The following is a 25,840-nucleotide window of genomic DNA, read 5'->3' as shown; positions in this document are numbered from 1 at the left end:
AGATTAATATGCTGGCAAACATTTGGCGGTTTGTATTGCATCAGTGTGAGAGAGTGGGAAAGGACAAAAATGATGGAAGAAGTTGATCCCTTATTGAGACAGTATGTCTTTATTTACTTTTTTCTTGGCGGGTTGGTATTCTGGTATTAAAATGGGGTTGGCATCCTCGGCTCATCTTAATTGTTCAGCATGACCTGACGTAAGCAGAGACAAAATGAAATGAAAAACATATGTTATCAATTATTAAAATGTATGTATGTAAGTCTCTCTAATATTTATATTTAGGTTATTTCCAAATCTCAGGGATTTGTTTAAAAGTATGGCCTGAGACAAAACTTAAAGAACTGTATTAGTATCTAAACTATGCATTCAATCCTGCAGTGTTGTGAATACATTATTTCTGTTAAAGCATCATGGTATACCTGATCGATCCAGTCGTTGAAAGCAGACACACGGGTGAAAACAGTAGGTTTCTTCTCAGTGTTACAGCCCAAACCAGAAACAAAGCTGGCAATACCGTGCACCTCCCAGATGCCGTCAGCATTCTTACAGTTCAGGGGACCGCCAGAGTCACCCTGTATGATGATAATGACAATAGCATGGATTGCACGGTTAATGTACTACTGAATACGTTGTTCTGCTAATATATGCGGTCTAAACCATGGGAAAAACACGTGGAAGCTGCTAAATCATATAGAGAAAGACTTAGTAAGCAGGAAAGGACGCAATTTTGACAAACTGAAGTTAATAGGTGGTAAAGATACATACAGTGTTAATTAAGATATTAGCCTAATATTTCGCCTGCTTGACCAGAAATGATGAGAGCAAACATGAGTGTTGTCAAGATTCCTGGTTTAGTTTGGCCAACCACAAACGCCTTTTGTTCCTCAGGCACTTCCTTTTGCACTCTTTTCCTTGATTTGTTACAACTTTTGGCAGTCTATAGTACTCCAAATGTTTTTCTTGGCCTACCGATTAGTACAGCCCAAAACATGACAATAATTAACCATTTTCAGCAGTAATAATCGGTAAAATGTACGAGTTCTGTTTGGTTCAGTTGCATTGCTTACGTTCAGTGCCGCCAATATGGCTGATTAATGACGTGTAATGAAAACACTCTATATTAACTGTTCGTTTATTATACTGGTACTGTTGTAAATCGATATTACACTCACAATCGTCTGAAAATTCGGAAAACAAAAACACTCTTGATAATGCTTGAGTTAAAGTTACTCTGTAAACGGCAGGTAATAGATGTTTAACAAACAAGAACAAGGTAATATAAATGAACACAGACAGAATAAATTTACTCACATTGCAGCCAGCGACAATGCCGTCTCCACCAGCGCAAACCATGCTTTCCTTGACGGTGGAACCCCACCAGTCAAATCTGGAGCAGGTGGCGTGATCCACAGCGGGCATCAGTGCCTGCTGCAGTTTGTCAGGAAGAGCGCCTCCAGCTGGAACACAACCACAGTATGTAAGTTTATACAAACTTCTGTACAGATTACCTCAGAAAAATCTTTTTTTTATACACTAAGAATATTCCAGCTGTTGTTACATGCATGTATGTTGCGTCTTGTGTGCACAAGCACTTACTGGAGAGTCTTCCCCAGCCTGTAATGTAGCAGGGGTAGTTGTTTTCGAGGACGGAGCCAGCAGGAGGAATGCAGCCCAGCTGAATGCTATCACTTGCTGTCACAGGCTCAGACAACTTGATCAGGGCAATGTCGTTTCTGAATGAGCACAAGAATCACAAGTGAGAGCTGTTTTTTCACCATTGTGTTGATGTCCACAGACAGTGTCACAAAATAAACCAGACAGGGAGATCGAGGCCTGGACGTGAAGTGATAATAACCAGCTGGCTATATATTAATATATTAACACAATTTATGTGAAGATCTACAACGTATAATACTTACCCATTAGACACAAATATGTCGTTCCACTTCTCATGCACAATGATCGTCTGTGCGCTGATGGTCTGTGAGCCGGCCTCAGATACTGACAGGTCATGCTTACCGACTTGCACCCTGTAGTTGCGCCCAGAACTACAAAAGAGAAAATGCATGATGGTTAAAGGTTAAAATCCAGTTAAAATCTAGGGATGTCATCAAGTTCACAACACAACTGAAAAAGAGTTAATATTGTTAGTGCTGTTTAATTGGATTCTGTACCAACCAAAGACTGATAGATGAGTTGACCAATGGATGGACAAACATACCTGATGCAGTGAGCAGCAGTCATCACCCAGTTTTCGGCAATGATAGATCCTCCACAAGTGTGATACCATGAGCTACCGCTCTGATACTGCAGAGAGACCTGATCATGGGACACACACAAAAAAAGATTATTAAGCATACAAACACCTGCTCAAACAGTACAGTGTTGTGCTAGCAACATTAAAAAGATGGGTTTCATTCCCATGGAATGCATGCACTGATGAAATGTAAATCTTGAATGATCTAAATTACTGTGTATTAAACTGTTTGCCAAATGCAAAAATGTAATGAAGAGAGGGAATAGATGCAATAGCAAAATGTGGAAAGTAAAACTAAGGCAGAAGGATATAAAAAAAACACAAAATGGTGCTACAGTACATACCTGCCAGGGCCAGCTGTGAGGCTTGGCTTCCACTCCATTGACCACACGAGAGCTGATTGGCTCAATGGGTGGTTTTCCACACCCAAAAGCTGCAGTAGAAATTCAGAATGAAACCTTTACATCTTTTGCATATATAAAAGAGCAATATCTGCATTCATTATGTTGCAAACTATTAAGCCTAAGTCTCCTGAGTGCTTCAGGTGTGCAGACTCTTACCGCTAGCGATGAGCACTGATGCTAGGATGAGGGCGAACATGTTGACTCAGGTCAGCTGCCAAACACTTTACCGCTTTTAAACCTTATCTATTTGTGATGTCACATTGGCCACACAAAATTATGCTGTTTTGCCTGGAAAAATATATCAGTTTCTAAACAGCTGCTTTCCTTGAATCCATTCACACGGCCTTCATGCACAAACCTCTGTCTTAACTAAGTTCTACTAATAACATACAGACTTTAACAATTTAGTATTCACTTAAACTTAGGTTTTCAGTTAATATTTTCTATGATATTTGATACTAGAGTCTCCTGCCATTTTTTTCTGGGAAAAAATATTTAAAATGGTTAATAAATATTTAGGAAAATTAAGTAAAAACAACTAGCTAGCTAGGACGTACAGTACTGTTCAAAATTTGAGGTCGGTAAGATTTTAAAATGTTTTTGAATGAAGACTTTTATGCTCACCGAGGCTGCATTTATTTGGTCAAAATAAACTAAAAACAGTAATATTGTGGAATATTATTACTATTTAAAATAACATTTTTTTCTTTTAATGTATTTTAAAATGTTGTTTATTCCTGTGGTGGAATCACTCTGGTCTTTAGTGTCACGTGATCCTTCAGAAATCAATCTAATGTTAATTTGGTGCTCGAGAATCATTTATTATTATCAATGCTGAAAAAAGTTGTGCTGCTTAGTATTTCTGTGGAAACCACAGTGCAGTTTTTCAAGATTCTTTTATAAATAGAAAATTCAAAGAGCAGCAATTATATAAAATATAAATGTTTTGTAACATTATAGATGTTTTTACAGTCACTTTTGATCAGTCGGATGTGTCCTTGCTGAATAAAAGTAGTGTAAATGAATAATTTTTTAAGCTATAACATATGTTGTTAGTGATTTTTTTTTTCTCTCAGTTGATATGAACAATATATCCTGTGGTCAAGTTTGAATGAGGTCAGCAGATGGTATGTTCTCAGGGAAATGAGTTTAACATCAGGATTGACCTGTGTCTCCATTTACTTTTGCTTTGTTTTCGGGTCAGAAAATTCCACAAAAGCATATTGCACTATTAAACCCACTAAGCACAGCTTATTTTTTATATGCTGAGTATTTGTGACATAAAAGTAATATAGTTTTATGGTTTGTCATTCATTGTCAAACTGAAAGTCATCATATCATAAAAACACATTTTGGTCCCAGCTTGTGTTTTATGACAACTCTCTATTGAATCATAGAATAGATTTAAATGAACATATGTTTTCCCTTTGAACATTTTAATGTAAAAATGCATTAAGTCCTTAAACATGTTACCATTGTGAACAAGTTTATTTTAAATTTAGATGTAAAACAGCTGAATATTTAATGGGAACAAACACCTGAATATACACACATGCAAACACTAAGTTCATCTGTTGTCTAAAGACGAAGCTGTTACTGCAGTTTGGTCATGTATAGATTGTACTTTGACATGATTAAAATAGTGGACACGAGTGTACTTATAAACATCGAACTCAGGATTCAACCTCACAGAACCTATTGCATTAGATATTCTCTTCTTATTTAATGGATAATGTTATAAATGTTCCCCACTAAAAGCCCTTCAGAAAACTCATTATCCTGCATGGAGATGCTTTAATCTCATCTAGATAACAGGGTATCCTGAAGTCTGTGAAAGAGAGGATAAGATTGTCCTGCTGTTGTTGCGTCACCTGCTGCTGATCAGGTTAAACCTTTTGCCGTCTCATGTAAAATATCTCGTAAAAATGACTAAAAAGTAAATCTGTAACTTAGTGTTATATGTTTTCATGATGTTTTCATTTTCATGATGTTTTTTCCAAATATCAGAATATTTACATTCAGAATATTAACATTTTTGAACTTAGAAGCATTTTTTTCACAATTTGTTATGTTGCCACCTTATGTTAAACTGCTTTAAATTACTTTTTTCCTACGTCAATCTAAACTCCATACACCATAATGGCAAAACTAAAAACAGGTTTTTTACATCTTCGCAAATTTATTAAAAATAAATAACTTAAATGATTCCATTGCAAAAGTATTCAAACCTTGGACAGTTGAAATTAGCTCCGGAGAATTTATATTGTTTGTAGATGTTACTCCACATCGAGTGAAGTTAACCTGTGGCAAATTCAACTGAATGGGCATGATTTGGAACAGCACACACATTTTTATAAAAGGTCTAACAACTGAAAATGCATATCAGAGCAAAAACCAAGCACTGAGGTCAAAAGAACTGCCTGAGAGCTCAGAGACAGGACTGCGTCAAGCCACACATCTGTGGAAGAGTTAAAAAAAACTGCTGCATTGAAGGTTCACAGAAGCATATAGTTTCTCTCACCCTTAATGGAAGAAGTTTGAAACAACCAGGACTCTTCATAGAGCTTTTAGAAAGTTTTACTAGGAATAAATTAATATTCTACAAATGTATGATTATATAAGACTCTCTTTAGATAGCAGAAAAGAATTAAAGTCACTTTTAACAGTGATATTCATGAAATGAAACAAAATCTCTCAACGTACTTCATCAAGAGGCATGAAAAGCTTGACTAAAGAGATTAACAGTCTCCTTAACTAAATAATGAAACAGTAAAGCATTTAATGTGTTGACTCTGTATTGCTTTGGCTCTGTACAAGGTCCATTTTTCTTCAGATTTAGTCCATCCATTCATGTGTTTATGGGACAGCCTATATATATTGCCAGTATCTTATTGTCAGTCTGTTCTACCTTTTTGTTTAGCGTTTGATATGTTATTCAGATCAGGAAGAATCTTGACAGCCAAATTCATGTCTAAACCTACACAGGATGCAGTGTATAAAGTACCAGGTAAGCATTTCTGTGCTCTGTTACTATAGCTTATAGTGTTATGTAATCATCAATCGCCTTTGTTTTGCCACATGGATAAGCACTGTATTTTGTAACGCCATAACATCTCCTGTTTTAAATGACACTAAGACACACAAATTTGAGCTGATAGCTTAAAGTCTACATGTCTATTGTCTGATCTACTGAATGATTAGATATTACTGAAAATCAACAATCGGTTTTAGAATTTTTTTAAAGATGCATTTGTCAGATGCATTGCCCGTAGGCTAAGCTACCTTAGGGTTTTCTTGTTCCTGCTGCTATTCTGTCAAAAGAAACTACATTAATTAATTGATTGTGCTAAACCAGCAATCATACCACAATACTTTTGTAAGATGTGGCTTTAAAACTTAGCTATTCTTTTAAATCTATATTTAAAGATACTTTAAAAGCTAGCGAGGTTGTAAATTAGGTGTTACATCATGGTTTGGTGTTGAGTTCGGAAATATTTAAGATTATTTAATTTGCACCACACGTGAAGTTACTGCTATTTCTTTATATTCATGCACATATTAAAGCACTTATATACACAGTAAGATACCATTTCAGTTCCTCATGAACTCTGATATCCTCCAGAGCTCTGTACAGTCTAATCATCCGTCACATTGTCTGTGTCACACCTCTCATGATTTGTTATGGTGTGATTTCTTCTCAGCTAACAAAAAACGGCCATCTGCCAGTGGTCTGGAGTTCATTGGTCCTCTTGTGAGCTCTGTGGATGAGACCCCAGACCCTATCAGTACAGTTATTAAAGGTGAAATTCCATCTTGGATCACTGGCAGCTTCTTTAGAAATGGACCTGGGAAATTTGAGTTTGGTGAAAGCAAGTAAGAGGGCAAAAATTGCTAAAATCACTGCGAGATCCGTTCATTTTTGTCTGTGTTTTCTTTGCTCATTTGGCTTCATCTGTTCCTTCTCAGATTCAATCACTGGTTTGACGGCATGGCCTTGATGCATCGTTTCCACATTGAAGATGGTCAGGTGACCTACAGCAGTCGTTTCTTACAGAGTGACTCTTATGTGCAAAATGCAGAGAAGAATCGAATTGTAGTGTCTGAATTTGGCACCCTGGCAACACCTGACCCATGCAAGAACATTTTTTCCCGGTTCTTTTCACGTTTTCAGATTCCAAGTAAGCATCAGCCGAAGGTGACAGTGCCATGCGATCATAAATTCAGATTATTCAGACAGAATGCTCTGACTGCAGGCCTATAATCTATAAAGATTAGATCAGAATGGACAATTACAGTACTACTCAAAGTTAATGCAATTACTACAAAACCTTCATCTGAACACATTCCAACCTTCAGTTGTGTTTGATTAATAGAGGCAACTGATAATGCAGGAGTGAGCTTTGTTAAGTACAAGGGAGATTTCTACGTAAGCACAGAGACCAATTTCATGCGCAGAATTGACCCTGTTAGCCTGGAAACCAAAGAAAAGGTAATTATGACGATTTCACAGATACAGAAATAAAAGTATACAACATAAATTTTATAGGTGTGGCTTCCGATCTCATCCACGTCCTGCTATTTTTAGTTGCTGCTTGATTTTGCAAATTGGTGTGTCTTACCATATTATTTTAATGTATTATCTTATTTATGAACACACTGGTTTGTAGTGCAAACAGTTTTACCGTTTACTGCATGTTGTTATTTTTCTCATTATTTCCCTTTAGCGGCCTGAAGCAGCTAATGAACCATCCATAGGCTTACTTCTGAACTGAAGAATAAGATGGATAATCTTTTCCAAAAATGAACATTTATCTTTATGTGGTTTTGTTTTCGAAAGGTGGATTGGTCAAAATATATTGCAATTAATGCAGCGACAGCTCATCCACATTATGACCGTGAAGGAGCGTCTTACAACTTGGGAAACTCATATGGCCAAAAAGGTGGGATGCCTCACCTCTTTTTATAACACCGGCTAAATGCCTTAATGTTTTCAAACCAAACATAACTGCAAAAATAATGACTGTTTTAAACCAAAACACTCCATCCGTCTGCCATTGGTCAAACAACCACATATTACCACCAAGAAACACTTTTCAGCACCATAGAGCCACCTCTGCTGAAAAAAACAGCTAAAATTAGTCTAGGCTGATTGGCTAAGACCAGCCTGGCCAGCCAAGGATGTGGCCAAAACCCCTCTAAAACCAGCCTGGATGACCAGCTAAAACCAGCCAACCATCTTAGGCTGGTTTTAGCTGTTTTTTTCAGCAGGGCCACTTTTGGGGAATATCAATATAGAAATGGCTTATACTTATGGTTTTTTTGTGCATCATTCTGGGATATAACAATAACAACAAAAATACTTTCTAATATTAATACCTTCTGTTCTGTTTCTTAAAGGCTTCTTCTATCATATCCTCCGAGTTCCACCAGGTGATGGAAAGAATGATGTTGCTAATCTGTCAGGTGCAGAGATTCTTTGCTCTGTTCCTGCTTCTGACCCCAGGAAACCATCATACTACCACAGTTTTGGTAAATTTGCCTGCCATATTTGCATTTTCATATCATCTGCCTTTCTGCTTCTTTATCCATCGGTAATATTACAAGAATTATTTTGCATCTATTTACATAGAATTTCACAGGGTTGGAACTGGGCCACACTTTTGTTCATGTAGTTTGTCCAGTTTTTTTTTATAATCTCCACCAACAAGCAGATGCAAAATAATGCGTTTTTCTTTGGAAGTGTTTGTACAGATTTTTGACCTTATGTTTGCAGTCATGTCAGAGAATTACATAGTCTTCATTGAGCAGCCGATCAAGCTTGACCTGCTGAAATTCATGCTGTACAGAGTAGCTGGAAAAAGCTTTCATAAAATCATGACCTGGAACCCGGAACTAGAAACCATCTTTCATGTGGCAGACAGACGCACTGGCCAGGTACAGCAGAATCTATCACAACATCATACTGATTTCTAATTGTGGGCACTGTGCATTTCTGTCGCTTCACCTCTGACATCTATGTTTTCATCCCTGCAGCTCATCAAGACAAAGTACTACAGCAGTGCCATGTTCACGCTGCACCAGATTAATGCATATGAGGATAGTGGATATTTGATTATGGACATGTGCTGTGGAGATGATGGCAATGTGATTGGTGACTTCACAATGGAGAACCTTCGGGCATCTGGAGAAGAACTTGACAAGGTAATACTTTCACAATCCAAAACATGTCAAATATTGATAAAGTTGACTTCTTTGTCAGTTTCATAAAAATAGTTTAAATTGGCTTTTTCAGTTCTTCAGTTCACTGTGTACAAACTTACCAAGGAGATATGTACTGCCTCTGGACGTAAAGGAAGATGAGCCTAACGACCACAACCTCATCAGTTTGCCATACACCACTGCCACTGCTGTGAAGACTGCAAATGGGGTATGTGAGCACGAGGTGGAGAGAGGGGAGGACTGAAAACAATAATATTTATAAATATCAATAAATGTAATTTCTCTTTGGTAATAATAGGTTTTCCTGAGCCATGAAGATCTCTACAATGATGATCTGTTGCAGTATGGTGGTCTTGAGTTCCCACAGATCAACTACACGTATTACAATGCTCGTCCTTATCGGTACTTCTATGCCTGTGGCTTTGGACACGTATTTGGTGACTCTCTGCTTAAGATGGATCTAGAAGGAAAGAAGCTAAAGGTACCATCTTAAACTGAAATGAAATAAGATATGAGATGAGTTTGACAGTTCACTTTAGTTGAAAATATGTTTGATCTATCTTGTCGTCTGTAGGTGTGGCGCCATGCTGGTTTGTTCCCATCAGAACCAGTGTTTGTTCCAGCGCCCGATGCTAAGGATGAAGATGACGGTGTGGTCATGTCTGTGGTCATTACACCAAAAGAGGTGAGTTTCTTAGTGCCATTATGGTTCAATTGGCTTCCTTTTATGGCATATTAACATATTATATAAGTCATATAGGCTTACTTTGATCAAAGTTCAGTCTAAGAATTCAGTCTGGACAGGTGTGATAAAGTTGTGTAACTTTGTTTAGAAAAAGAGCAGTTTCCTCCTTGTCCTTGATGCCAAGACTTTCACAGAGCTTGGAAGAGCAGAAGTTCCAGTGGACATCCCGTATGGCACCCATGGACTCTTCAATGAGAAGAGCTAAAAAAAAAAAAATCAACTCAGATGAACTCAAAAGAGTGAAAACAGCTATGTAATCTTTGGAATAAGCTTTAACTTGTTTGTATTATGTGTTGTGTTAAAGGTTTTATTTTTACTCTACATATTTTGTGGATGGCACAAATATATAAGTGACAAATATTTTAGAAAAACTGACATGCCTATGCACTATTTTTTCTGTATTTTAAACTACAGCATGTATTTAACATTTTATGCATCAACTACCCTTATTTTGTATATGGTAGCCTATAATTTTCCTATGCATTCCTGCTATTTTTGAATCAAAATAAAGTGCAGCAGACATTGGTAAACTAGAGAAAGTCTATTTTAACAAAAACAACAACAACATAATAATATTGACACAACACTTAAAAGAAAATAAGTACAGTGTCCAAGCATGATCCAAATCACTTGCTTATCTTCTTCTATTTAGTGCAACACAAGTGATCTCCAAATCACTAGGTGGCGCTTGTGCTATACGGTTTACACTTCAACTGTATTTGTGACCCTGGACTACAAAACCAGTCATAAGGGTCAGTTTTTTGAAATTAAGATTTATACATCATCTAAAAGCTGAAGATAAGCTTTCCATTGATGTATGGTTTAGGACAGGACAATATTTGGCAGAGATACAACTATTTGAAAATCTGGAATCTGAGGGTGCAAAAAAAAAAAAAAATCAAAATATTGAGAAAATCGCCTTTAAAGTTTTCCAAGATTTGATATATTTACGGTAGGAAATTTACAAAATATCTAAATGGAACATGGTCTTTAATTAATATCCTAATGATTTTTGCCTTAAAGGAAAAACAATATAAATGTAATTTTGATTGCTACAAATATACCCGTGCTACTTACGACTGGTTTTGTGGTCCAGGGTCACATTTGACTCTTTATTACTCTACAGATGGGGAAAGGACACATAACAAATGTTTATCTTGTTTTTAGTCAGTTGAACACGCAATTTATCATAATCATTGTGTCGTAGAAAGCTTCTTTAATTCAATTATGTGCAAGGAAGATAAAACAAGACAAAACAGTATGCCAATTTTAAAATAACATCATCACTGTTGGTTAATTTATGAATGCTGAACAATATATCATATATCACTGCAATATGTTTCAACTTTAATGTTAGATTTGATAGATGATGATAATGATAGATGTGACTAAACAGATTGTTGTTACATCTCCAAATAACATTCTGATATATTGATTCAATAACATAAGAGGTGTTGATTTTTTGATGGCCTGTGTAATGAGTTTTGTATTCCTCAACAGCTGTAAGTTGTAAGATGTTTGCAGTTCTATAAATTTAATGACTATTCAAATGACTATTTACAAATGAATAAAATAAGAGCATCTTATAAAAACATAATGCAGAATGGTAGAAAGAAGAATATTAGCTGAAGATGTAACTGAGATTGAACATTTCAAGACTGCACAGAGATCTTTAGTTAAAAGCTTGACCTTTATCCTGCAGTCCACTGCTAAATAACAACGTTCAGCACCTTTTCCTCATGAGAACAAAACCCACAAACACTACTAAAGAAAAAAACCCTGACATATTCCTGAACTTTAACACAAAGCAAGCCTCAAAATTGATCCCAGCCATTCACTTTCACGCTTATCTTTTTTGTAATTTGTTTAGTAATGAATTTAAACACTTAAATGACCCAGAAGATGACCAGTTGAGGGTAATAATACATTATGTTTTCATATTTGTCATGCCTCTTACATTGTATTATTTTTTAAATTTGTCATGACTCTTACATTGTCTTATTATTAGTTTGTTAAGTATTTATTTACTGTTTTTCTTGGTGGGCTGGTTTTCTGGTATTAAAATTAGATCAGCATCCTTGGTTCACCTTAACTCTTCATCATCATGACTTTAAATAAGAAGACAGAAAAACATGAAAAACATGTCAGATTTTGTTAAATGAGTTGCATGAATATATGCCTCACGAATGAAGTAGCAATAGTTGGTAATTAACTCCAGGTCAGACCTGGAGCAGGTGGCATAATCCACAATGGGCATCAGCGCTTGCTGCAATCTGTCAGAAAGAGCGCCTCCAGCTGGGACACAAACGCAGTATGTTTGTTGATGCGCTGAACACATACACTAAAACATGACAAAATCTCAGGTTTGTTTTATACACTAAGAATATTCCAGCTGTTATTACATGCATGTATGTTAGGTCTTGTTTGCACAAGCACTTACTGGAGAGTCTTCCCCAGCCTGTTACATATCAAGGGTAGTTGTTTTCAAGGATGGAGCAAGCAGGAGGAATGCAGCCCAGCTGAACAGTATCACTCGCTGTCACAGCCCCAGATAACTTGATCAGGGCAATGTCGTTTCTGAATGAGCACAAGAATCATAAGTAAGAGCTATTGTTTACACTTTGTTTATGTCCACAGTCAGTGTCACAAAATAAACCAGAGGGTGATCGAGACCTGGACAGTCTGACTCAAATGTTAAATGCAAACTGATTTATGTAATCACATTATTTTATAATCCACCTGTTTTTCAACTCAAAAGTAAACTTAATGTGATAGACTTCTGATGAATTTAAGATAATGTATTAATATGACAACAAATAAGTAACAGTTTGCACTGTCAAGAAGCATAATAGGCTTTTTTGTACAGCAAAAAATAACTATATAGTGGTCGTTATACAAAAATACTTTGGTGCAGAATGCCCTAATAGCCTAGTTAAGTAATTGAGAGAATTTAAAATCTATGAATTCAACTGATTGATGAAACATATTTACCTTCATATTAAGTTTTAGTTGTAAAGTTATCAAGTATAATACTTACCCAAGTTCCACAAGCCAAGGGTCATATTTCTCATGCACAATGATCGTGTGATGATGGTCTTTGAGCCGGCCTCATCTACAGACAGGTCATGCTTACCAACTCGCACCCTGTAGTTGCCATAACTGCAGGAGATAAAATGCACGATGGTTAAAGATGAAAATTCAGCTTAAAGCTAATGAATTTGTCATTCACCAAGTAAATATATTAGATGAACACTGGCTTATACTTGATGCTGTGAGCAGCAGTCATCACCCAGTTTTCAGCAATGATAGATCCTCCACAAGTGTGATACCATGAGCTACCACTGATATTCCAGAGAGATCTAATCATGGGACACATAAAAAAGTTTATTTAACAGACAAATACATGCTTAATTTAGAGACTGCTCAAGCTCGCTGTGTGTAAAAGTTTCCCAAATGCATAAATGTAATGTAGAGAGGAAGATGATGTAATAACAAAGATGTTGTGAGATAGAGGTAGTAACAAGAGGGAATAAGAAATAAACAGAGCAGATGAAATGGTGCTACAGTACATACCTGCCAGGGCCAGCTGTGAGGCTTGGCTTCCACTCCATTGACCACAGGAGAGCTGATTGGCTCAATGGGTGGTTTTCCACACCCAAAAGCTGCAGTAGAAATTCAGAATAAAATGTTAACATCATTTGCACATATAATAGACCAATATCTGCAATCGTTATGTTGCAGGCTACTAAGTTTAAGCCTCCTGGGCGCTTTTGTTCAAGCGTGTGGACTTCTTACCACTAGCGATGAGCACTGATGCTGCTAGAATGAGGGCAAAATGTTGACTCTGGTCAGCTGCCGTACACTTGCCCACTTTTAAACCTTCTCTATTAGTGATGTCACATTGACCACACAAAATTATGAAATACGTTCTGAATGAAATTCTCCACCTGCTCTGTGAAGAAAAAAACAATCAGCTTCTGAACATCTGCTTTTTTTTAATCCATTCACACGGCATTTATGCACAAACCTCTGTCTTGACCAGTAGCAGCTCCTGACAATATAGGTGGAGCAGATGCTGGGTCATATTGTAGGCTATATTACTAATCTGTGATTAACTGCTGGTAGTTTTAGATTTAAATGACTGAACACATGCAGAATGGTTTTGACAGAGGTCAGTGTCCTTGCATAATTCAGCCTGAAGATGGCACTCTAATGTTGATTGGCAGGCTCTACATGCACACCCAAATGTAGTATTTATTGTGTTTAAATGATTGAGAATGTTACAGGTGTAGGGGAAAAAAAATGAGAAAATCAGAAGGTTTAAATTAATAATATTTATAAAATTTAACAAATAAATATAATGAAAACTAGCTAGCTTAAACACAAATCAAAATTTTGGGTCGGTAAGTTTTTTTAATGCTTTTGAAGGAAGCCTTTTATACTCACAAAGCCTGCGTTTATTCAAAGTAAAATACTGTAAAATATCATTACACTTTAAAATAACTGTTTTCTATTTTAATATATTTTTAAATTTCATTCATTCCTGCGATGGCAAAGCTGAATTTTAAGCATCTGTCACTGCAGTCTACACATGATCTTTCACAAATCATTCTAATATGCTCCAGCAATATTTATTACTCTTATTATTATTAAAAACAGTTGTGCTGCTTAATATTTTTGTGGAAACTGTTACACGTTTTTTCAAGACTGAAATTTAAAGTTTAAAAAAATCTGCATTTATGTGAATTGTAGATCTTTTGTCACATCAAAAATGTCTTTTCCCTCACTTTTGATCAATTAAATGCATCCATGCTAAATTGCAATATTTATGTTTAATTGTAGAGTAAATTAATCTTATTTTTTTCCCCAAGTTGTAACATGTTGTTACTGAACAAGGTTACATTTAAATGTACTGTAGGTATAACCTGTGGTCAAGTTTGAATGAGGTCAGCAGATGGTAAGTTCTCAGGGAAATTAGTTTAACAGCAGGATTGACCTGTGTCTGCATTCCTTGCTTTTCTGGGTCAGAAAAGTCAAAAATAAATAAATAAATAAATAAATAAATAAATCAGCACTATTAAACCTGAGACCACTTCTGACTTTTATATGCTGCATATACTTTGCGTATACTTTATACTTCATATAATTGATTAAAAATGACCAAATGTCTTACCTTTAACAATGAAAAACACAGTAAATCAAACCACATTAACAAATTAATTTTACATTTTGATAGATCTTAGGTTAAAATCTAAAGTCAGTGGTCTGGAGTTCACTGGTCCTCTTGTGAGCATCCTTAGAAATGTTTGTTTGGTGAAAGCAAATGAGAGGGCAAAATATTGCTATACTCATAGCAAGATCTGTTAATTTTCTTTGCTTATTAGGCTTCATCTGTTCCTACTCAGATTACCCATTGGTGAATTCACCAATTATTAATGTATGCATTAACGTAGCCTTATTTAGTATACAGTATTATTTTTCCATGTAACACTATCAGTGCAACAGGCATTAGTACAGTAGACTATTTTCGAAAAAAAAAAACTTGAGAGAAAACAAATACAGCTGTCCAAATATGATCCAAATAGCTTGCTTATCTTCTACTTTTGTGCATTTCATTAAACTGGTACAACACAAGTGATCTCCAAAACACTAGGTAGCGCTCGTGCTATACGGAAGCGCTATTTTACCCCTCAGCTGTATTTGTTTCTTCATTACTCTACAAACGGGAAAAGCACAAATAAAAGTTGTGTACATTGTGCTAGTAATTCTGAAGTCTCATACTAAATTGCTGAATTTCACAAACCTGTAAAAATAGACGCTGTTGCTGAAGCGAGAAAACGTGTTTGGGCGTTCAGAGCAAAGGTGTGTCGTGTTACAGTGGTTTATTTGTAAAGTGACATTGCATGTTCAGTGATTTCTCGTTATTCCAGCCTCAATAATACATTCATTTACGAACGGTTTAAACGTGTGGACTTGTGTTTATACTGAACGTAAGTGAATGTCTGTGCAAAGAAGCACAAAACGGATCTTTAAACAGTTGGTAAGAACTGTTTTAGCAACTTAATTTACTACTCTGTAACACTGAAATTTTAGTTTATGACCTGAAGTAGAGTTCATTTTCGATTTTAACTATTTGCTCAGTTTGTATTTTGGTCAATCATGTATTTTAAAATAGCATTAAACTCTTAAACGCTAGTATTTAACTATACCTTGAGCACATACTGTATTTTTACAGGTGAGGTGTGGCTCCATAAGGCCATTGTGCTTTGTCATGACTAATACATTTATTGTCTTTATCTGTCAGTAACTGTCAGGGTAAAATATGCCCTTGTTCCGGCAACTTGAGCCCCCACTGGTGAGGGAACGTCAGAGGAAGAAAAAACATAAGAATGAATGGACTGAGGATGAGGACAAACCATCTACACTGATTGGCCTTTGTCTTCAGAGCTTAGCTGAGAACATGAAGGAGATGTGGGTGAAAGATTATGCCCAAAAATACATGGACCAGTATTTCTTCAGATACGTCATGGGTCCCTTCAGCTCTTTACGTGAGTACTGCAAATATATTGTATATGTGTAGATATGTGAGTGTTTATTGAAGTATTTCTTATCTGTGTGTTTCTCTTTCAGCTGGTGATTTGTTGGACGAGCTGTTGTGCATCCTGTCCTCGCGTAATTTGTTAACACGTGCAGCCCTGCATCTCCTTCTCCTCCCGCAGCTCAGCTGTTTGTCCCTCACATCAGCATGCAACCTTGTAAATGCCAACCTCTGCTCTCTTATCCAGATACGCTGCCAGGTTAAACACACACACACCCCTTCTAACATTTATATATTTCGTATTTGCACACCGCTTGTGTAAACATACAGATGTGCTTGTAAGGCAACAGTGAACTAAATTTAAAGTCACCCATATCATAGCAAACAGCAGATATGCCAATTAGTTCTGAATTTCCATTAATGTATAGCAAAAGAAAGTAGTCTTTTACTTTTTTTGACTTTGTTTTCTGTCAGTTGCACAGAAAATGTATCAATAATTGTACAGTGGAAGCCGTATTTTTTACTTTTAATGTGACCCAACAGATAATACAATAAAAATAGTTATAATAGAAATAATAATAAAATTATTACTAAATAGTATTTTTTTTCGCATTATCTTATGTTGCAGCCTTATGTTAAACTGCTTTAAATAATTTTTTCCCACATGAATCTACACTCCACACACCACAATGACAAAGCAAAAAACAGACTTGTGACAACTTTATTAATGTGAAAAAACTGAAATAAGTACATTGCATAAGTATTCATACCCTTAACGTGGTACTTAGTTGAAGCACCGTTACAGCATCTAGTTTTGTTGGTATGATGCGACAAGCTTTACACATCAACATTTGGCAGTTATCTGCCATTCTTCTCACCTGTTCACCTCTCAAGCTCTGTCAGCTTGGGGGCTGGCAGACATTTTCAGGAATCTCCAAAAATGTTTGATTGGGTTCAAGCCCAGGTGCTTTGTTGCAAATTTCAAGTGGGTTTTCATGTGTCTTCACTGAGGAGAGGATTGACTCTTTCCATACCGCCATAAAGACCGGTGGAGTGTTGCAGTGATGTTTGTCCTTCTGTAAGTTTCTCCCACTAGCATATATGATCATGGAGCTCAACTAGACTAATCATCGGATTCTTGTTCACCACTGTAACCAAGGCCCTTCTCCATCAATTGCTCAGTTTGACCAGGAGGCCAAGAGTTTTACTTGTTCCAAACTTCTTCCATTATGGATAACGGAGGCTACTTGCTTCTGTGAACCTTCAGTGCAGCAAATATTTTTCTGAACTCTTCCCCAGATCTGTGCTTTGACACAATCCTGTCTCTGAGCTCTCCAGGCAGTTGTTTTTACCTCAGGACTTGGTTTTTGCTCTGGTATGCATTTTCAGCTGTTAGACCTTTTATTGAGAGGGGTGTTTTACTTTCCAAATCATACTCATTCAAATGAATTTGAATATGAGTATGCCACTCGGAGTGTAGTAACATCCACAAGTGGTATAAAGGCTTCTGAGATAAATTTCAAGTGTCCCAGAAAAGGGTACGAATACTTATGCAATGAATCATTTGAGTTTTATTATTTCTAATAAATTTGCGAAGTTGTTACAAACCTGTTTTTTGCTTTGGTGTATGGAGTGTAGATTGATGTGGGGAAAAATTATTCATAGCAGTTAAAGCACAAAAGGCTGCAACATAACAAAATGTGAACAAAAATGAAGGGTATGAATACTTCCACAAGGCACTGTACATATTTAAAACTTTTGGTTGTTTTTGTGTTTTTGAAAGTCTCTTATGTTCATCAAAGTTATTTATCAAAAATACTGTAAAACAGTAATTTAAAATATTACGATTTAAAATATTACTCCAGTCACATTATCCTTCAAAAATCATTTTAATTGCTGATTTGGTGCTCAAGAAACATTTCTGACTATTATTATTAATATTAAAAACAGTGATGGTTAATATTTTAAAGCTTTTGATAGCTAGTGCACATACTGTAATTAATATAATAAAATAGAAAAAACCCTTATTAATCTAACATCAGTAAAATGCTGCCTTACAAACACTTTATTAAAGGAATAGTTCACCCAAAAATGAAAATTCTGCCATTAATTACTCTCACTTATGTTGTTCCAAACCCGTAAGACCTTCTTTCATCTTCAGAACACAAATTAAGGTATTTTTAATGAAATCCAAGAGCTTTCTGAACCTCCATAGACAGCAAGGGTACTACCACGGTTAAAGCACAGAAATGTAGTAAGGTACATTGTAAAATAGTCCATGTGACATTAGTGGTTTAACTGTAATTTTATAAAGCTACAAGAGCTACATTTTTGGGTGCACTACCGCTTAAATATGCATGTGAATGTTGTTATTCTTGCCTGTTGTCAGTATATACAAAGCTGTCACTATTCTTGTGTTCACCCTCTTGTCTCTTTCTTGTGCAGAATCTTCAGTCTCTGGATCTTAGCGGTTCACAGAATATATCTGTATCAGTGCTGTGTGAGCTGCTGGGCTGCCAAACTCGTCTCCGCTCACTCTCCCTAGCTGGAACACAGTGTGATCAGAAAGTGGTATCAGTAGTTTCCCGCCAGTGCCCCAAACTGAAACACCTGGATGTGTCACGGTGCCTTCACCTCACCCCTGCAGGCCTGCTCCCTCTGGTCTACCAAGTACCCCTTGTCAAGAATGCAAACATCTTAAGCAGCCTGCTAGCTTTGGATATCGGTCTAGCAGAAAATGACAGCGATGCAGTAGCTGCAGTTGCATTCCTTCTGCTTAGCTTACCTAGTCTTCAGAGGTTGGCCATAGAGGGACTGGGACAGGCTTGTGTTCTTATACAGAACAAGCAGTTTGAGGTGACTGAGGAGTTTAGTAGCCGAGAAGGTGTGCCACTTCTTAAAGACATGTGGGCGAAGCACACACAGGAAGACCACTTGAAAGACAGCAGTTTACTGAGTGCAGATGGAGAGGAAAGTTTTACCTTGGAAGGAAAAATAGATGATTGTTTGTCATTAGAGGAGTGTCAGATGGAAGCTAGTAATAGTACTGATATAAATGAAAGGACTTCAGGAGAGGGTTGTGAAAAAGATGGAGGTAGAAGTAAGGATAGTGTGACAACATCTCTCAGGGATGTACAAGGACTGTCTCTGGATACCTTAGAGGCGGTAGGGAGCGTCTGCCCTGAACTGCGTGTCCTGTCTTTGGACTGTCTCCAGAGCAGTGCCGATGATAATGTTGACAGCTTTGAACAGGCAACAGTTTTAGCCAGAGGACTCGGGAGGTTTTCTGGACAGCTACGCTGTCTTTCTCTACAGTTTGCTGGTCTTCTGTCTGAACTGGTTCCAGCACTTCAAGCCGCAGGCTCACATCTGCTCTCGCTCACCTTGGAAGGCATCAAAGCTGATGGACATACTCCTCTTCTGGAGCTCATTCGTGCCTGTCCCAGACTGACCTCTCTCAGTGTTCATTTAGACCCACCCAGGAATAATTTGGATGGAAATGATGATGAGGAGGACGACGAAGACGAAGGCCTTCTTGCTAATCTGCCATGCATTCCACACCTCCGCTCTTTAACACTAAAGTAAGTAAAATGTTGAAATTCTAGCTAACCCTCATACTGATGCACTTTCCCATTACAATTGAATGTTGTGTGTACTGTTTTTGTTCTGCGCCCCAACAGTTTTTCCCTGGATGAACGACAAATGAAGCCTGCATTGTGTTGGGGGTCTCTTAAGAGAGTGCTGTGGGCATTACTTAAAGGCGCTTCTCTCCTTCAGAGGCTCTCGCTAATCGCTGTTCCCTGTCGATTGGACCGTGTGTTTAATCTTGTCCTGAATCATCCGGCCAAACCCCTCGGAGCCCTAGAGAGTCCCGCACTGCACTGCCTTAGATCCGTTAGCCTGAACCGCTCAGATATCAATATGGAGACTGTAGTGCATATTGTAAATGCTTGTAGGCATTTGTCTCGTTTAGATTTGAGTGGCTGCTGGGCATTGACTTTAAGCAATATCACAAAGTTACAAAGCAAAGCCAAAAGGAGGCGCCATACACCGCAAATAATATGGACATGAGCTAGGGAAAGAAAAGGCTATGCTGAGATTGAAAATAAGTTGCACTGCCACTATGTGATTTTGTTGAAAAATATATTTATGTATATAATTTATTACTGATACAAAGACAAAGCTGTCTAATACAATTAGCCAAAATTACAATGCACTGCTCATAATTAGATTTAGAAATTGTATTTTATAATTTTCTATCCAAATATTCACATGGCCTTTGAGATTTAGAATTATATATACCACAAACAATCTGTAAGTTTTGTTTTTTTAAAAAAAGCACTTTTTTTCAAAAGATGAACCAGACTGTTCATTATACACTGTAAGTTTTTTAGAAAAAAAGTCATTAGTATACTCCTTTTTCATGCAGAACTTTTTTTATTACACCCTTTGCACTATCTGCTGTTTTAATGTTGCTGGGAAAAGTTTTGGTGCAAAAAAATATTATTTAGCAAACACATACACTACCAGTCAAACATTTTTGAACAGAAAGATTTTTAATGTTTTTTTTTTTTAAAGTCTGTTCTGCTCACCAACCCTGCACTTATTTGATCCAAAAACAGTAAATTTGAATATATTTAAAAATTTTATTTATTTCTGTGATTTCAAAGCTGACATTTTAGCATCATTACTCCAGTCATATGGTCCTTCAAAAGTATTCTGAGTTTCTGCTTTTTTTAAAAAAAACAACAACAAACAGTGAGTAGATTTTTCAGGTTTCTTTCAACAGAAAGTTCAGTAGAACAGCATTTTTCTAAAGTAGAAATCTTTTGTAACATTATAAATGTCTTTATAATCACTTTTGATCAATTTAAAGCATCGTTGCTAAATAAAAGTATTGATTTCTACACATAAAATGTTTTTGTATAATGTTACAAAAACGTCAGATAAATGCTGATCTTAAAAAAAACTTTTAAATATTGATGATGACGATGATGATAATAATAATAATGAAAAACGTTTCTTGAACAGCAAATCAGCATATTAGAATAATTTCTAAAGGATCATATGACACTGAAGACTGGAGTAATGATGCTGAAAATTTAGCTTTGATCAGTTAATTTAAATAGTTAAAATATTTTACTGTTTTTGCGGTACTTTGGGCCAAGCAAATGCAGGCGTGGTGAGACATTAAAACATTAAAAATCTTATTGTTAAAAAACTTTTGACTGGAAGTCTATGTATACAAATATAAATAATAATAATACGTATATCAATAAAATCTCTGTACTCTATACAATTGTGTTGTGTTTATATATTTGTCTATCCACTATTGATTAAAAAATCGTATCGTCGTATTTGATCTGAGGTGCAGTTTGCGTACTGCACTCTTTCTTCATTGGCTCCGTTCATCGCTAAGCGAAGCCTTCAGAACAGTAGAATACGCTCATTGGCCAGTTCTCTAGCGCCAACTTATTCCTACAGCAAATCAGATCATGAGCGTAGCGTTTGACGTACTTATTCGTAAATTTGCTGGCGGGAGGAAGACGGAGACAGCGTGTTAGCTGAAGTGTGCTTTGTTTATTACATTAAAGTCAGTTATGTCTCGAATACTCAACTGTATTGTAGCTGTTTGTCCTGATATGGGAATAGGGAGAAATGGAAATCTGCCATGGCATCCAATAAGACTAAGGTGAGCTCGTATTTGCTGCTAAATCTGCTATGATACATTGATTCAATAATATAAGAGGTGTTTGTAGCTTTATGGTGGCCTGTATTATGAGTTTTGTATTTCGTAACAGCTTCTAGCACGTTTGCACTTGTAAAAATCGATTGATTATTCAAATGACTATTCCAAATTAATAAAATAAAAACATTTTTTCAAAAACAACGTTATAAGAGAATGGTAGAAGTAAGGTTGTTAGCTAAAGATTTACCTGAAATCGAACATTTTATGGTTGCACAGATCTTTACTTAAAAGCTTGACCTTTATCCTGGAGCCCATTCAGCACATTGCCCCCATGACAGCAAAACACCTGACGTATTACTAATCTTTAACACAAACAAGCCTCAAAATGTATCCCAAACATTTGCTTTGTTTCTCATCTTTCTTATTTATTTTAGCAATGAATTCAAGCACTTTCAGAAGATGACCATGACGCCTTCAGTTGAGGGTAATTGTTTGTTTACATTGTCTTATTTTTGTCATTGTTTATTTGATTGTTCACATATTAGTACAATCTTAAACCAAATCATACATTCAGTTTGTCACTTACAGGTAAAAAGAATGTGGTCCTGATGGGCAGAAAGACATGGTTCTCTATTCCTGTAGCAAACAGACCCCTAAAGAACAGGATCAACATTGTTCTCAGCAGAGAGCTCAAGTAATCATCTTTCAGTGTTTACAGTTTATTTCATCTTGTGTGAAATCACTATGCTGTATATAAATAAAGTGCCTGTTTCTATCACTCACTACACAGGACAGCCCCAGAGGGAGCTCACTACCTTGCTTCAGACTTCAGTTCAGCTCTCCATCTGTTAGACAGCAGTGAGCTCGAAAAACAAGTGGACCAGGTTTGGATAATTGGTGGAAGCGCTCTGTACAAGGTTGGTAAAATGACGTCTGTCATAGTTATTGAGAAATTCAGCAAAATGTAATGAAAGTATAAACATATGCTGAAAATGCTTCAAATCTCATTGATTTGTGGTCACATGTTATCGTTCTTATCAGTGGTAAACTTATGAATATGGACGTATTGTGGGATTTTATATAGAACTTTGTGTAGCTTTGAGAAATAATTGTATGGCTTTTGATCAGTTCTATGTGTTTGTATGCACATTCTCCATTTATTTCTAGGTTTTAGGACTTCATACAATCGATTCGTAAAATAAATTGTATTGTTTTTGAAATGTGGTTTTATCACTCTTAACTTGAGGGTAAAATAGACCGTTTCACCAGTTATATGCATGCAACAATATGCATTATACACCCACCTATACATCAGTTATATCTCAGTTATAGTGCAGTGAAGTCCAGATCTTTGTATAATCAGTTGTTATGGAAACTGCTTCAAGGCAAAATGTACAAAAGACTCCCATCCTTCATACTGCTTCCTCCTCATTCTGTTAATATCTTGTACATTGTAATCACTGTTACGAATGTTGTGCTGTGTTCTTCAGGAGGTGATGGAGAGTTCTGGTCCCAGGCGTCTTTTCGTAACACGGGTCCTCAAGCAGTTTGACTGCGACACATTTATACCTGACATTAACACGGACAAGTACAAGCTCCTGCCCGAGTGAGTGCACATATAGATGTTTGTATGTTTTCTTGAAGGTCTGTAATGCCAGGAGAGAGGTTAGCTTATGAAGGCAGCTGCATTAAATTCATCAAAAGTGACAGTGAAGACATTTATAATGTTTCAAATAAAAAAAAGAATCCTAAAAAAGTATCACAGTTGGCGCAAAATATTAAGCAGCTCAACTGTTTTTTAACAATGATAATAATTTCTTGAGCACCAAATATGCATATTAGAATAATTTCTGAAGGATCATGTGACATTGAAGACTGAAGTAATGTTGCAGAAAATTCAGCTCTGCCATCACAGGAATAAATTGCGAAATTGTATTATTACTTCCTGATATTACTGTATTTTTGATCAAATAAATGCAGCCTTTGTTAGCATAAGAGACGTCTTTCAAAAACCTGTTTAAAAAAAAAATTAAAAAAAAATATCGGCCCCAAAGTGGTATTTCAAGTCCATAAAGTCTCAGAATAACACATAACACAAAAAGCTTCAGTTTCGTAACATGATATATAGTAGCTGTATTTATATTCTAGTAAAGTGTTAAACTTCAAAAGGCCATTTGCCAAGGCTAAAACTCTTTACTGTTTTGAAAGTACAACCTTTTTATACATATGTTTAGGAATACTTGTCCTTGAATAAAGTGGCATTAATGGATTTATTGGCACTGGAACAGACATTGTGTATCCAGAGAGAATAGTGAAGAGAGTCAATGAGGAGAAAAAGCTCTCTTGTTATGTAAAAATGGCACCTAGCATCAAAGGTGGTCTATATCAAATGTCACATCTCTCAGGCTCACAATAAGAGAAGTTAAATGCACACAGAATGTTGACACAGGTTCATCATTGCCATTTCATCTTACAAAGAGCAAAATGGATCTTTTGTGTTCTCAAATTCATTTGATTAGTTTCAAAACTTAATTGGCACAATTAACAAAAATCTATGCCAGTCTAAAGTGGACGAAAGTTCATGAAAGTCTAAGCATATGCATGTAATTGTGTGTGTCTGTATTATGTTTTTATCTTTTCTTATGTTCTTAGTTAAAGTGCATGCTTGTAAAATCAATCCAGACCGTAGAATGTGTGGGCAGTGTCTTGTTGTTTATTCTGTTTTTCTTTGTTGTTTCCTCCTCGTCAGATTCCCAGGTGTACCCACGGACTTGCAGGAGGAGAATGGTGTTCAGTATGTGTTTGAAGTGTATGAGAGCACCAACCACTAAGAAGATCCTTTAAGCATGATGCTAAGCTTGGAGATGTGGCCCAGCCGGTAGTGCAAGTGCTCTAACATGGGTGGTGCAGTTTTTCTGGAAGACCTGTTTTTAAACTATACTTTAGTAATTGTCTGACCCCATCACCCCTTTTTCACCCTCTCATTAATGTTTGTCACATTTCCTGTCCAATTTCCCTAGTAATAAAACCGAAGTGCCACAAAATACACAACCAGTCAAGTTGTTGAACAGTAAGATTTTTTTTAAATGTTTTTTAAAGAAGTTTCTTCTGCTCACCAAGCCTGCATTTATTTGGTCCAAAGTACAGCAAAACAGTAAAAATTTTAAATATTTTTACTATTTAAAATAACTGTTTTCTATTTAAATATGTTTTAAAATGTCATTTATTCCTGTGATTTCATAGCTGAATTTTTAGCATAATTACTTCAGTCACAGGATCCTTCAGAAATCATTCTGTTTTGATTTGTTCAAAAAACATGAATAATTATCATCATTATGTTGAACAAAGGTTAGTAGAATTTTTTTTCAAGTGTCTTTGATGAATGGAAAGTTTAGAAGAACAGCATTTTTCTGAAACAAATCTTTTGTAATATCATAAATGTCTTTATCGTCACTTTTGATTAAAGCATCATTGCTAAACAAAAGTATTAATTTCTAATAATTATATATATATATAATTATTAGAAATTAATTAATTAAATTAATTTAATTTAATTAATTATAATTAATTATAGAATTAATTATTAAAAAGTCTTACTGTCCAGAAACTTTTGACTGACGGTGTATGTTGTGATTCTAGGAAAGTCAAAAAAAAATGTGGCCTTTGTGTGTCGCTTTGCAACTTTATTTACGAAGTGGAAAGTAGAAAATCATGAGAAGACAGTGGATTCAGTCTTCCATGAGCACAACAGCTCAACACGTTGCATGGGTGCTGATAACTAAGTTTCTGGTGATTGTGGCCTTTTCTCCCATGTTTTTTGTAATTAGTTTCATGTTTAGTTCCTCTATTATCGTTTCAAATATTCCAAAAACAATATGCCTAATTTTGCTAATAAATGTTCTTTTCCACATCTGCTATCCACTTAATTATTCTTCATCTTACCAACTGCAAAAGACAACCTGCTCATCTCCATATTCAATAGCAA

The 25,840-nt window shown here is 36.1% G+C and overlaps 4 protein-coding genes and 1 pseudogene across 6 annotated transcripts; 3 read left to right on the top strand and 2 right to left on the bottom strand.

Annotated features, from left to right (window-relative positions):
- Positions 1–86: 86 nt before the first annotated feature.
- On the bottom strand, positions 87–13,290 carry LOC127164719 (chymotrypsin-like elastase family member 2A). 2 transcript variants are annotated; one of them, XM_051108752.1, is made up of 8 exons: positions 2,821–2,930; positions 2,605–2,693; positions 2,225–2,322; positions 1,923–2,051; positions 1,600–1,736; positions 1,315–1,460; positions 423–575; positions 87–194 (listed from the first exon to the last, which is right to left on the bottom strand). In XM_051108752.1, exons 1-8 carry the CDS (start codon positions 2,858–2,860, stop codon positions 177–179), a joined length of 810 nt encoding a protein of 269 aa, XP_050964709.1. In that variant the 5' UTR covers positions 2,861–2,930; the 3' UTR covers positions 87–176. The 2 variants fall into 2 exon arrangements, with proteins under 2 accessions (XP_050964709.1, XP_050964710.1); XM_051108753.1 differs by lacking the exons at positions 2,605–2,693; positions 2,821–2,930 and adding an exon at positions 13,202–13,290.
- bco2l (beta-carotene 15, 15-dioxygenase 2, like) lies at positions 5,544–10,339 on the top strand. The gene is made up of 12 exons (XM_051108746.1): positions 5,544–5,671; positions 6,366–6,537; positions 6,631–6,842; positions 7,038–7,153; positions 7,502–7,604; positions 8,062–8,193; positions 8,438–8,598; positions 8,698–8,865; positions 8,957–9,091; positions 9,182–9,364; positions 9,458–9,568; positions 9,717–10,339. The coding sequence occupies exons 1-12, from the start codon at positions 5,593–5,595 to the stop codon at positions 9,831–9,833; spliced, it is 1,689 nt and encodes a 562-aa protein (XP_050964703.1). The 5' UTR covers positions 5,544–5,592; the 3' UTR covers positions 9,834–10,339.
- Positions 11,712–13,712, bottom strand: LOC127165131 (chymotrypsin-like elastase family member 2B; annotated as a pseudogene).
- Positions 13,713–15,320: 1,608 nt separating this feature from the next.
- Positions 15,321–20,248, top strand: si:ch211-214j8.12 (uncharacterized protein LOC100000539 homolog). 2 transcript variants are annotated; one of them, XM_051108743.1, is made up of 5 exons: positions 15,321–15,490; positions 15,933–16,176; positions 16,259–16,425; positions 18,612–19,747; positions 19,847–20,248. In XM_051108743.1, the coding sequence occupies exons 2-5, from the start codon at positions 15,951–15,953 to the stop codon at positions 20,235–20,237; spliced, it is 1,920 nt and encodes a 639-aa protein (XP_050964700.1). In that variant the 5' UTR covers positions 15,321–15,490; positions 15,933–15,950; the 3' UTR covers positions 20,238–20,248. The 2 variants fall into 2 exon arrangements, with proteins under 2 accessions (XP_050964700.1, XP_050964701.1); XM_051108744.1 differs by lacking the exon at positions 15,321–15,490 and adding an exon at positions 15,528–15,668.
- Positions 20,249–21,709: 1,461 nt separating this feature from the next.
- Positions 21,710–25,765, top strand: dhfr (dihydrofolate reductase). The gene is made up of 6 exons (XM_051108754.1): positions 21,710–21,858; positions 22,290–22,339; positions 22,444–22,549; positions 22,646–22,772; positions 23,346–23,461; positions 24,605–25,765. The coding sequence occupies exons 1-6, from the start codon at positions 21,767–21,769 to the stop codon at positions 24,684–24,686; spliced, it is 573 nt and encodes a 190-aa protein (XP_050964711.1). The 5' UTR covers positions 21,710–21,766; the 3' UTR covers positions 24,687–25,765.
- The last annotated feature ends 75 nt before the right edge of the window (positions 25,766–25,840 follow it).

Source organism: Labeo rohita, chromosome 5 (genome assembly GCF_022985175.1).
Source record: "Labeo rohita strain BAU-BD-2019 chromosome 5, IGBB_LRoh.1.0, whole genome shotgun sequence".
Taxonomy (NCBI): Eukaryota; Metazoa; Chordata; class Actinopteri; order Cypriniformes; family Cyprinidae; genus Labeo; species Labeo rohita.
This window is presented reverse-complemented; position numbering and strand designations above follow the sequence as displayed.

Bases quoted from the DNA above. Each gene is read 5' to 3' on its own strand.
- LOC127164719 (XM_051108752.1), bottom strand. From the start codon at position 2,860: ATGTTCGCCCTCATCCTAGCATCAGTGCTCATCGCTAGCG. The intron at 2,694-2,820 runs GTAAGAGTCTGC...TTTCTACTGCAG, and splicing joins ATCAGTGCTCATCGCTAGCG to CTTTTGGGTGTGGAAAACCA. The intron at 2,323-2,604 runs GTATGTACTGTA...TCCCATGATCAG, and splicing joins CTCACAGCTGGCCCTGGCAG to GTCTCTCTGCAGTATCAGAG.
- bco2l (XM_051108746.1), top strand. From the start codon at position 5,593: ATGTTATTCAGATCAGGAAGAATCTTGACAGCCAAATTCATGTCTAAA. The intron at 7,605-8,061 runs GTGGGATGCCTC...TGTTTCTTAAAG, and splicing joins AAACTCATATGGCCAAAAAG to GCTTCTTCTATCATATCCTC. The intron at 9,569-9,716 runs GTGAGTTTCTTA...AACTTTGTTTAG, and splicing joins TGGTCATTACACCAAAAGAG to AAAAAGAGCAGTTTCCTCCT.
- si:ch211-214j8.12 (XM_051108743.1), top strand. From the start codon at position 15,951: ATGCCCTTGTTCCGGCAACTTGAGCCCCCACTGGTGAGGGAACGTCAG. The intron at 16,177-16,258 runs GTGAGTACTGCA...TTTCTCTTTCAG, and splicing joins GGGTCCCTTCAGCTCTTTAC to CTGGTGATTTGTTGGACGAG. The intron at 19,748-19,846 runs GTAAGTAAAATG...GCGCCCCAACAG, and splicing joins CTCCGCTCTTTAACACTAAA to TTTTTCCCTGGATGAACGAC.
- dhfr (XM_051108754.1), top strand. From the start codon at position 21,767: ATGTCTCGAATACTCAACTGTATTGTAGCTGTTTGTCCTGATATGGGA. The intron at 21,859-22,289 runs GTGAGCTCGTAT...TATTTATTTTAG, and splicing joins TGGCATCCAATAAGACTAAG to CAATGAATTCAAGCACTTTC. The intron at 22,340-22,443 runs GTAATTGTTTGT...TGTCACTTACAG, and splicing joins CATGACGCCTTCAGTTGAGG to GTAAAAAGAATGTGGTCCTG.